An 11,997-nucleotide genomic window follows, 5' to 3' on the forward strand; every position below is an offset into this window, starting at 1 on the left:
GTATCAAGAAGAAATTTGAATTTTTATCACAATTCTATTCATTTTCTTGAAATTTCTAATTTGTGATTTTTGTTCCTGGTAGGGCCAACTTACTTTTGGAAGTTAGTTTTAAAACGAGAAATAATGCATTCAAACTGAGCAGTGTAGCAATGTCATGATTCTGAGATTTGTAATTGTATAATCGAGAACTGCAGATCGTTCTTAAAGGTCATTATGCTGGTTTCCCTTGTTTAAGTGGAAAAAGTGTGGAAATAATTTCGTTTATGTAAAATGATGTCATAATTGAATGCTAATGGGTTACTGAAATATTGACCTCTTTGTGTATTAAGGATCAATTTTAACCTATTGATGATTAGTGTGAGTTTGTAATAGGGAATCACCAAAGTTTAACACTTGGGCAGTGCATAACTTAATTCACTCTCCCATCATTTTCATTGCGTTGACATGATTTGCTCTGAGTTCATCAGTGCAACTTTATACCCACTAAACTTTCTAGACATAGCACAGTTGTGATGTCAGGATAAATGGCATTTTCTTTCCTATCATGATGTACCATTGTGCCCTGGATATATATATATTGATTCAGCTTTTTGAAATTATTATTCTGATATTGATGTATAACGTGTTTAATAGCAGGTAATCAATCTTCTCACTGGACTAGTTTTTGAAACATTCATAGCTGTTCATCTTCATAAAGAAACTTACAATTAGGCATAGATACGTGTTCTTTTATCATATATGCATTCCAATTAGCACCCATGGATTTTGTTTATTTGAAATTCTCTATCATTATTATTTTGTAGCCAGGAGCAGATATCTGTTGTTTTTGTTTTCACTGCCTGTTTTTTAGTATCCTGCTACCAGCCCATTTTGTTGATCATATATGGGATAACACACCATTTTGTTCCCCATAAGTTACGTTAGTTTTTGTTATCTTGCCTCTGGCGTTACATTAGCCCAATGTTACAAATTGTAAGAACCACCTTCATGTCTCATCTTATTTTTTTGAATGAATGCTGCTTTGATGATATTTGCTCATTTAAGTTTATAGATATTATTCTCATTAATGAATTTGCATCTATTGTATTAGTCATGGTGAACCTCAATTCATCAATCTATGTTGAAATTAGTTGCTACGTAGCTTTATAGAGATGTAAAACCTACAAATTTGTTTATTTAAAATTTAACCAAACCTTTACCTTGTTGGCAGAAACCTGGTGGTATCATAGCACTTCTTGATGAAGCCTGGTAAGTGTTTTTTCTGTATATATCTTGTTTAAGTAAATTACTCCGAGTTCTAATTGGTATTCTTTCGTAAATTTAAGATACTTAATATTTTGCTGTGTAAAACCAATGCTTATCCCGTTTGGATGGTTCATGCAGCATGTTTCCTAGGTCAACTCATGAAACATTTGCTCAAAAGTTATATCAAACTTTTAAAAATAACAAGCGTTTTTTGAAGCCGAAGCTGTCCCGCACAGATTTTACAATATGTCATTATGCTGGGGAGGTACCTATCATTTCTGCCAGTATTTTTGTTACGATTGTTTTTTAATAAACTTTTAATAATTTTTCCTGTAGGTAGCATATCAAGCTGATCATTTCTTAGACAAGAACAAAGACTATGTGGTAGCAGAACATCAGGATTTGTTAAGTCCTTCAAAATGCCCTTTTGTTGCGGGGTTATTTCCAGCTCTTCCTGAAGAAACATCGAAATCCTCCAAATTTTCTTCCATTGGATCACGTTTTAAGGTAGAACTTCTAATAACTCTTTAAATCGTTTGAATTTATCTAAAAACAACTCTTCAGCTGAAGTATACCGAAATACAGTCTTTTTCTCACTGAAGTATACTGTCTATTTTTAGACTTTTGGCTATTTATTTTTCAACCAACACTAGCATTGTGGTGGTGGAATACTGGAGAGCATTTCTTAAGATGGTTGGAAATTGTGAAGCTCCCCTGTTCTTTAACTACTTAAAGAATAATCACATAAGTATTATTTCTCATTGTTGAGGTGTAGCGCATGTCTTCTCGCCACTCTTGAAATATATTATTGGGAAAGAAGGTTCAACTTTAGGTCTCATGTTAATTGTATTGACATAGTTCCTATGGTGATTATATTGGTCATGGTAACATATAAGAGATGCATCTTTCAGGTTTATAAATTTGTTGTAGATACAATTTTCTTAGTTGTATGCAAAGTCGCTACAATTCAATTCATGCGAGTGACATATCTGACGTTAAAAATTTTGCATACTCATCTCACTAGAAACTGAATTGTCATTGCAGGCGTTGTTGTATACTTAGAACGAGACATGCCTTTGAAGCTCATTTTAGAAGGCTAAAAATCATTCGTATCAAACAAGAGGCAGTAAATGAACATTTTAAATGTTAATGATATTGCTAATGTGGATTTTCTACGATGATACTGTGGATAAATTGTAAAATTTATTCATAAGAGAGCTTCTTCATAAGTAGGTGGATTCTTGGCGCCTTATTTCAGAAGAACTCTAAATTGAGACCATTAAATTCTATAATATGGTAGTGAGGCCTGCAATGCTTTATGGTGCTGAATGTTGGCCATTAAAAGAGAAGCATAATACTAAGTTAAGTGTGGCAGAGATGAGGATGCTCAGGTGGATGAGTGGCTTTACCCTTAGAGATAGGATACGAAATGAGCATATACGTGAAAAGGTTGGAGTAGCTCCAGTAGAAGATAAGATTAGAGAGAGTCGCCTTAGATGGTTTGGTCGCATAAAATGACAGCCTTCCAATGACCCGGTTAGGAGAGTAGAGGTATTAGATTTGACTTATGTTAAGAAAGGTAGAGGCAGACCTAAAAAGACTTGGTTAGAAAATATGAGGAATGACCTTTCTTTATTAGATTTAAACGAGAATTTGACCTTTAATAGGACACAATGGAGAAAAAAGATTCATGTAGCCGACCCCATGTAGTGGGATAAAGGCTTGATGTTGTTGTTGTTGTTGTCTAAATTGAGACGGTCTGGACTTGCATGGTATGAACGCGGATTTCAAAGCATTGGAAATGCATTAGCGAGGCAATGGGATGGAATTAATTTTGAGGACTAGGGAGGAAGTAATTGATCATAAAATTACTTCTTTACAGCTTGTTTAAAAAGATTTAGTAAAATTGAACAAGAAATTTAAATTTAAGAATTGATGGGAAATAAGGATATGTGAATAGATCTAAAATGGTTGGGATTATTTTGTTTATTCTGTTCGTATCTAGCCACCCTTTACTGTAATAGTTTTTTTTTATCAGTTTTAGTTATCTTAAGTATCATTTATTAGATTTCACTTGGGATCTCGAGAGCAGGTGACATTTCTTCTTATAGAGCACTGTAAAGTTGTCTTCTTTAAGCATCTCATTGCATATGTTTGACATTTTCTTGTTTTAGTTGTGCACACTTTATATGTGAATGTTTTAAGTGCATCTCCTAGCAGTTAGGTTTTTTTGTTGCTTCACTTATTAAAATTGTACTTCATATTTTTTTATTAAATAGTATGATTTAGTTTTATTCTTGAGAATGTTATTTTGATGATGCTTCTTTTTTAACGAATTATTTTATTGTTTTTTTGCAAAATTTCCTACAGCTTCAACTACAAGCACTGATGGAAACCTTAAGCTCAACGGAGCCTCATTACATCAGATGTGTGAAGCCCAACAATACCCTTAAACCTTCAATCTTTGAGAACATGAATGTTATTCAACAGCTACGTTGTGGTGTAAGCATTATTTCATGATTGGTTAACGCATGGTTACATATTTTAACTAAAACTGAATTGTTTAACACGTTTCAAAATACATGCCTGTAGGGTGTACTTGAGGCAATTAGGATCAGCTGTGCTGGATATCCAACTAGAAAGACATTTTATGAATTCCTACATCGTTTTAGTGTTCTTTCCCCTGAAGTTTTAGATGGGAAGTAAGTTCTTTGCTGATGAACTAAGTTGTTATACTTGTATTGACATATCAGATACTAGTATATTTATAAGGAACTTTTTTTTTCTTGATAGCTCTGATGACAAGGTTGCATGCCAAAAGATTCTCGATAAACTGGGCCTAAAAGGTTATCAGGTAAGCAAAATGGCTCCATGGATCCATAATAAAAATTTGTAGTCCCTGAAATATAAGTCTCAAATCAATCAACATCATGATGCACCAAAGAACAAAGTCTGTATTATGCACCTAATTTGGTGAAATGTTCCAGCATCTGGCTTGATCATGTGCAGTAAAACCTAAGGTCTTATGTATCCTTATTAGCCCTACTATGAAGCTGCAGGTCACGTATTAACTAATGGCTAATCTATTACTTGTTCAAGCACTGCCACTCTAGTAAGTCCTGATCCTGCATTCAAAGATGTCAGAACCTCCTTTTAATTTGTATGTATTGAAAGAGATCAATGAGTTCCATTCTTCATGAGACTCCACTAACCCTTTAAGTTCAAAATGATTAACTTAAAATGGCATTATGATTCAAGCTAAGCGATGAGTAAATGGAATTATGGAATTGTTCCGTAAAAGGCCAGATATCTAGTATTTAATTTCAGCATACAGACTGTCTATGCATTTAACCTTCTTTAGCTCACATTGATGTATTATGGCTAGTTTTTTATATTTATGTTGCTGAAATGTTCATGGTTTAAAAGATGATTTTTGTTGGGATTGCAAAACTTTATTCGTTCTTTGGTCATCTTGTTTACTTCCCCTGCGGAATCAGAATCCTTATCTTTCAATATAGGCTCATGGTGTCTGTCTTGTTACTTCCTATTAATAGATCTAAGGGCACAAAATACCATCACATGGTTTTTCTCTCACAGATAGGGAAGAACAAGGTGTTCCTGAGAGCTGGGCAGATGGCAGAACTTGATGCAAGAAGATCTGAAGTTCTTGGAAGAGCGGCCAAAACTATTCAAAGACAAATTCGTACACATATTGCTCGCAAGGAATTCCTTCGGCTACGCAGTGCTGCTATAAATTTGCAGTCTTTTTGGAGAGGTAATGAATCTTCTGCAAGGTGAACTTGTATTAATACAACTGGTACTTTATTGGTTTTATTTATGCACATGTCCTTTTTGAGAGATGCTTTATTGAACCATCTGTGCATAAATTCTACCAGAATTAAGGCATGTAATTTGACATATTGAGCCGGCTTGCTTCATTTTTGCAGCTGAACTTGCTCGTAAATTGTATGAATGCATGAGACAAGAGGCAGCTGCCATAAAAATTCAGAAGAATCTGCGGCGATATATTGCCAGGAAATCCTACAAAAGACTTCGTTATTCTGCAATTATGCTGCAAACAGGCTTAAGGGCAATGAATGCTCGCGATGCATTTAGATACAGAAAGCAAACTAAAACGGCAATAATTATCCAGGTACAGTTTTTTCATGGAGATGTGAGGGAATGAATGATTATTTGTATAATGTTGCCCCTTGTCTATAGCTAGTGAAAATCTGATGTTGTGTTCACTGCCCGCTGTTTTTCCTATATTTGGTTTACAGGCCAAATGGAAATCTCACAGAGATTATGTGTACTACAAAAATCTGAAGAAGGCAACCATAACCTATCAATGTGCATGGAGACAACGACTGGCGAGGAGAGAACTCAGAAAGCTGAAGATGGTTTCTTCTCATACTCATCAAACTGCCACATCAATCTTCTTAGCTTGCAAATTGAATCTGTTTTATTTCAACGTCATATTATCTGCATTTCTTGTGATGTGTGATTAGTTTATATTTCCTGGAATCATTTGTAGGCTGCAAGAGAGACTGGTGCCCTTAAAGAGGCAAAAGACAAACTGGAAAAACGTGTGGAGGAATTAACATGGCGTCTACAATTAGAAAAGAGACTAAGAGTAACTTATTTTGTGATGGGATTCTATTTCATTTTTTTCCTTGAAAATCTAAATTAGATTTTGTGTTGGAATCTGTACATTAGCTACTCTAAAAATCTGAAGATATATAAAGATATTTTTCTCCTACTGCTTATGTTTTTTTGGGCATTGGGCATGCAGATTGATCTAGAAGAAGCAAAAGCCCAAGAAATTTCTAAGCTGCAGGATGCTTTGCATGAGATGCAGCAACAAGTAGAAGAAGCGAATTCCATGATTATCAAGGAAAGAGAGGCTTCTCGAAAGGCCATTGAAGAAGCGCCACCAGTTATTAAGGAAACCCCTGTTATAGTTCAAGATGTAGAAAAGATTAGTTCATTGACAGCTGAAGTTGAGCACTTTAAGGTAACCCAAAACTTCACCTGATAGTACTGTAAGAGCTTTAGGGTTCTTAGTGATATTCTACTACAATGAATTTCAAGTATTACACCATTTGAATGAGCAAAAAACCAAGATTATATAAGCTTAGTTACAGAGCATCAGGTGTATATATCATCATCTCTTGCCTTCCGTGGGCTATTGTTACCAATTGATTGTGTCCAATATGGTATTTTATATTCATTTCCTTGTGCTCTGACATTGTTATGACAGATGATTTATAGATGCTCGTCCTTGAAAGCCTTTAAAAAAATAGGATAAATCAAATTCCACTATCTTGACTCTGCAAACCACAACCACTCTGCGAATCCTTGTGATTTAGAATGTTGCATGTACAATGCTCATGAAACTATTCAACTTGTTTCTATGGTATCCAAATTTAATGTATCACTCTATCATAATTACGTAGAAATCTACAGTTGATTAATCTTTGGCTAGGATTAGAGTAAATGTTACCATGAATTTGGTTTAACAATACCTTTGAATATTGGTAATATGATTATAAAACCAACTGAAACTTGGACAATGGATTTGTCTTGCATGGATTCCTTTGGTCTAATATGTGACAATCTTCTCTTGGTTGGTCTTGTTGTAAGACATTCTAATGTGGTGTGCTCACAAACATTTTTGTTTGCTTTTGTTGTGCACTAGGCTTTGCTGGTCTCTGAGCAGCACACAAGTGATGCAGCCAAAAAAGCTGCAGCTGAAGCTCAAAATAGAAATGTTGAGCTCTTGAAAAAACTTGAAGATGCCAATACCAAAGTTGATCAACTTCAAGATTCTTCGCAAAGGTAATTTTGTTGACCTAAAATGATGAAATAGTTCATGTTTATTTTTATTAAATCAATATGATGCAAACAATTGAGCGCCTTGTTGACTAGTTAAACATTCCATTGTTACTAATGAACTAGTGAAATCATTTTAAATCATCTAACTTACTTTTTACTGCATTATTTAAGATAGAAACCGCCTTTTACTGTTTTCAGGCTGGAAGAGAAGCTCTCCAATCTTGAATCTGAGAACCAAGTACTTCGCCAACAGGCACTTACAATTTCACCCACAGGCAGATCTTTGTCTGCACGCTCAAGAACAATGATCATCCCAGTATTCTTCTGAAATTCCTGTTTCTTTCTCAATATATTTTATTTTCAGTCTGTCTTCTTAGTCTCTTATTTATATGCTAACAGAGAACTCCAGAGAATGGAAATTTATTTAATGGTGAAACAAAATTAGCATTGGTGAGTGCAAACGTATTGGCTTTGCTGTGCACCTCCGAAATCATTTACTTAAGGCGGATTAAGAAGCTGTGCACAATTTTGTTATAGGATATGACTCCGGCTGTAGGCAATGCCAAAGAACCTGAAAGCGAAGAGAAGCCCCAAAAATCTCTGAATGAGAAGCAACAGGTTTGTTTTTGACTTCTTTTTTTTTTTTCTGTTCTTCGAAGACGTGATTTTTTTACTGGATTTTTTTCACTGTTCCACTATTTACATGTTGTTAGATATCAATTCCTGACCACTACAACTTACATGGTACAGGAATATCAGGACTTACTGATTAGGTGTATCACGCAAGATCTTGGATTCTCTAGTGGAAAGCCTATTGCTGCCTGTCTTATATATAAGTGCCTTCTGCAGTGGAGATCATTTGAAGTTGAGAGAACAACTATTTTTGACAGGATTATCCAAAATATAAGCTCTGCCGTGGAGGTAACGTTTACCTTCAGCAAATAGCAAACTTGATATGGCTGTTTGACCGGTGTACTTGCCAACATTTTACCGGACGGTCCGTTGCTTCTTATTTTCACAGGGACAAGACAACAACGACATTCTTTGTTACTGGTTATCAAACTGTTCAACATTGTTGTTACTTCTTCAACGAACACTAAAAGCTAGTGGTGCTGCAAGCCTTACACCACAGAGGAGGAGAACGCCATCATCTTCTTTGTTTGGAAGAATGTCTCATGTAAGAAAGTAATCCTCATACTATACATATGCTCTCCTTGGACTCAAGCATTTGTCTGTTTCTTTCTTTTGATGTTATTTTGCATCAGCTTTTTGTTATGTGTTTTGCTTTTCAATCATCTACAGGGACTCCGAGCTTCTCCACAGACTACTGGGCTTCCTTTCTTTAATGGAAGGATGGTTAATGGGCTTGATTTGCGTCAAGTAGAAGCAAAATACCCAGCTTTGCTCTTTAAGCAACAGCTGACAGCTTTCTTGGAGAAAATCTATGGAATGATAAGAGATAACTTGAAGAAGGAAATATCACCATTGCTTGGCTTGTGTATTCAGGTTTAGTATTCAATTCGTATTTGTGCATTTTACTTGCAATTAAATAATTGTAGTGCCTGAAAATTGGTATGTATCATCAAGTAGAGTTTGTCCCAGCAAATCTAGCTATTTTCCTCCAACTGGGATCAATTTAAGACCATTTATGTTTACCCGTATCATACAGGCACCAAGAACATCCAGGGCAAGTTTAGTGAAAGGATCACGATCTCAAGCAAATGCCATGGCTCAGCAAGCTCTGATTGCACACTGGCGAAGCATCGTCAAAAGCTTGGATAGCTATTTGAAAGCATTGAAAGCAAATTATGTGAGTTTATATCAGTGAATCATGCAAAACACTCTACTACTGCTCAATGAACTTATGAAATGTTGCTCTGCCTCTACAGGTTCCTCCATTTCTAGTCCGTAAGGTGTTCATTCAGACATTTTCATTCATCAATGTGCAGTTATTCAACAGGTATGATTGTTTTCCTCCTGTTTTTTTTTTATGCTTTTTCTTTTTTTCAATGGCACTTACAGAATATTCTAATTATGGTTTTCTCTTCCTTAGCCTTCTTCTCCGGAGAGAATGTTGCTCATTTAGCAACGGCGAATATGTAAAAGCAGGACTAGCTGAGCTAGAACAGTGGTGTTATGCTGCAACCGAAGAGGTGAATATCAGTTCTGGATCAGTTCTTTCATGGTGTTCTTTGCTTAATATCTCGTTCATGCAGTATGCAGGTTCAGCCTGGGATGAATTGAAGCATATCAGGCAGGCAGTTGGGTTTTTGGTATGCTGAGTTTCTGTTTGCTAAAAATATTGATTTATATCTCAAACATTCTACCTTATCCATCTCTGCTCAACCATCTAGGTAATACATCAGAAGCCAAAGAAGACATTGAAAGAGATAACCAATGACCTTTGCCCAGTAGGTGTCCCATTTAGTTCTCTTGCTGAAACTAAAGATAAATGCTTCACATATTGAAGACTTACTAATGTTTTTCTGTAATTACAATCAGGTACTAAGCATACAACAATTGTATAGAATCAGTACTATGTACTGGGATGACAAGTATGGCACACACAGTGTGTCTTCAGAGGTAATTTATTCAACTTAGGTTTCGTTTGGGACAGCTTTTTTACTGCTTCTTAAAATAGCTTTTTAGTACAAAAATTTTAATTTTTGTATAAAAAAGTCACTGGTTTGTGCTGGATGTTATGTTTCGATACTTTTAGGTGATTTCAAGTATGCGGGTTTTAATGACCGAAGACTCGAACAATTCAGTTAGCAGTTCCTTCTTGCTGGATGATGATTCCAGGTAAGAAATCCTATATCTTTCTCAATAGCAGATTTGGCTACATTACAAGAATTTATCTTTTTTTTTTTTCTTATTATTATTATTATTCACTTTGATGAAGCATTCCATTCTCTGTGGATGATATCTCCAAATCCATGGAACAAATTGACACTTCGGATGTTGACCCGCCACCAATGATTCGTGAGAACTCAGGGTTTTCTTTCCTGCTCCAAAGGGCCGAATGAATGGAGTTCTTCTGCAAGTTCTGTTTCTCTGCAACTCCTCCACAACTTGTCTATAAGTCTCCCCTTTTCCTTCTATGTAATTATCAACCATTCTATTCTATGAAGTTGGCTCCTCATATGAGATTCATAGGGTATTTTTTTCCTCCTCCTTTTTGGTTTCCCCTTAGTGTTTTGATTGTTTGATTAATTGATTTTTTTTACCCCTTATTCTAGAGTGTTCTATTTATGACCTAGGTTTTAATTGTAAACCTGGTCTTGGTCTTGCTATAGTGGTAAAGGCTTCTATAATTGTAATATTGTTTGGTTTTGAACATCTTTTGTATAAAGGTAATGATAAGCATTAATATTAGTGACATCTTTTTAAACCTGCTACTATTCTCTAATTTTATTTAATGTGTATTTTATGTGTGGTAAAATTTAGAATAATATTTTTTGATGTGGATATTGATGTGTTCATGAAAGTTTCTTCAAATTGTTTTGATCTGTATTTCTTTCTAGTTTTATGATCTCTCCTGTGGATTATATATTTGGTTGTTCTAGAATGTTCTCATCTTTTATGATTTAGATTTTGGTTGGGATAGTTTTTTTATTACTTTTTGAAGCAATTTTTTTTTAAAAAAATTTAATTTATCCATACTATTACAATGTAAGAATTATGCTGCAATTATGAGATTATATATTAGTATTAGATCCTTGGAGCATACATAGTATTTAACAATATGAAATATAGATTTTTTTTTTAATTAAACAATAAAATCAAGCTTTTATCCCATTGTGGGATTGGCTATATGAATCATTTTTTTCCATTGTCTTTTCATTAAGAGTTAAATTTTTATTTAAATCTAATAAAAATTAGCATGTCTAATTGCTTTTGGCATCCTTTTTAGGTTTAATAAATTTCGAGCTCATCCGCTTAATAAAAAAATAGAAATTTAACTAAAATAGATAATTAATATATGATGGAATTAAATTTAAAATTTTAGCAAAAATTAATTATAGACAAATTGCTTTATGTTGATCATTTCTATGAGCTCTTATTTCTATTAAAATGATCAAAATGAAGTACAAAATATTAAAAAAAATTATTTCATTGAATTTGTAAAGGTAAAATAAAAAAATGCAGGTATAATTTTTAGAAAAATGTTAAGCATGTTTTTTAACAGTTGTGAATATTATAATTCTTCTCATATTGAAATTTAGTCATCTGAATAAGTCAAAAGTATTATTTTTACACTTTTTTTTTTAATTTTTTTTTTTAGCAAATCAAACAAATGAGCTATTTGATTCGAATACAATGCCGTGTAAAACAATCCAAATGCAAAGTTTTTTAAAAATTGGTGTTTTATTGAAATATGAAGTGGAGTAAAATAAAGTAAATATAGTTCAAATTATTTTAATTCATTTTTAAAGTAAATCAAACTCATCCAATTTTGAACAAGAATAGTTTACACTATTAAAAATTATTGCTTGATCGCCACCACCCAACGCCTGCAACCAATGACCACCACTTGCCAGTGGCCAGCCAGCACCACCAATGGCTGCTATCCTCTTCCACCCACCACCACCGACTTTATACTACATTCATTACTTCAACCAACCAAAGAGCTTCTTAATTTTTTTCTAACCTTTCACCCTTAAAAAAAATCTTATCAATTTACACTCCATGCATATTCTTATACTACTAAATCATTTGCCTGATTTATATGATATAAATAATAAACATATTCACAAATGCTAGAGTTAAAAATAAAAAATATATATATATTCACAAATGCTATTCTTAAAACTAGACATTAAAAAAAAAATAATGTAAGGGTTTACAGTCCTTTCGAGCCTAGTAGAAAAATTAATATTAATGCTTTAGTTTCAGATTTGCCTCCTGAACAAAATT

At 34.0% G+C, this 11,997-nt stretch overlaps 1 protein-coding gene across 2 annotated transcripts in view; it reads left to right on the forward strand.

Annotated features, from left to right (window-relative positions):
- LOC110111306 (myosin-17) overlaps nt 1–10,476 on the forward strand; it is a 35,990-nt gene extending 25,514 nt beyond the window's left edge. For both annotated transcript variants that reach the window (XM_020843112.2, XM_020843111.2), the window contains 26 exons: nt 1,211–1,248; nt 1,384–1,510; nt 1,582–1,752; nt 3,616–3,747; nt 3,838–3,947; nt 4,039–4,099; nt 4,843–5,020; nt 5,193–5,398; nt 5,526–5,645; nt 5,780–5,878; nt 6,038–6,259; nt 6,944–7,083; nt 7,279–7,396; nt 7,480–7,530; nt 7,618–7,698; nt 7,831–8,001; nt 8,102–8,257; nt 8,383–8,586; nt 8,750–8,890; nt 8,970–9,040; nt 9,134–9,233; nt 9,297–9,353; nt 9,435–9,491; nt 9,583–9,663; nt 9,800–9,882; nt 9,983–10,476. In XM_020843112.2, the coding sequence (XP_020698771.1) occupies nt 1,211–1,248; nt 1,384–1,510; nt 1,582–1,752; nt 3,616–3,747; nt 3,838–3,947; nt 4,039–4,099; nt 4,843–5,020; nt 5,193–5,398; nt 5,526–5,645; nt 5,780–5,878; nt 6,038–6,259; nt 6,944–7,083; nt 7,279–7,396; nt 7,480–7,530; nt 7,618–7,698; nt 7,831–8,001; nt 8,102–8,257; nt 8,383–8,586; nt 8,750–8,890; nt 8,970–9,040; nt 9,134–9,233; nt 9,297–9,353; nt 9,435–9,491; nt 9,583–9,663; nt 9,800–9,882; nt 9,983–10,106 (3,099 nt within the window). In that variant the 3' untranslated portion in view covers nt 10,107–10,476. The remainder of the gene's footprint in view (nt 1–1,210; nt 1,249–1,383; nt 1,511–1,581; nt 1,753–3,615; nt 3,748–3,837; nt 3,948–4,038; nt 4,100–4,842; nt 5,021–5,192; nt 5,399–5,525; nt 5,646–5,779; nt 5,879–6,037; nt 6,260–6,943; nt 7,084–7,278; nt 7,397–7,479; nt 7,531–7,617; nt 7,699–7,830; nt 8,002–8,101; nt 8,258–8,382; nt 8,587–8,749; nt 8,891–8,969; nt 9,041–9,133; nt 9,234–9,296; nt 9,354–9,434; nt 9,492–9,582; nt 9,664–9,799; nt 9,883–9,982) is intronic.
- The last annotated feature ends 1,521 nt before the right edge of the window (nt 10,477–11,997 follow it).

The sequence above is a fragment of the Dendrobium catenatum genome, unplaced genomic scaffold, assembly GCF_001605985.2.
Source record: "Dendrobium catenatum unplaced genomic scaffold, ASM160598v2 fragScaff_scaffold_665, whole genome shotgun sequence".
Taxonomy (NCBI): Eukaryota; Viridiplantae; Streptophyta; class Magnoliopsida; order Asparagales; family Orchidaceae; genus Dendrobium; species Dendrobium catenatum.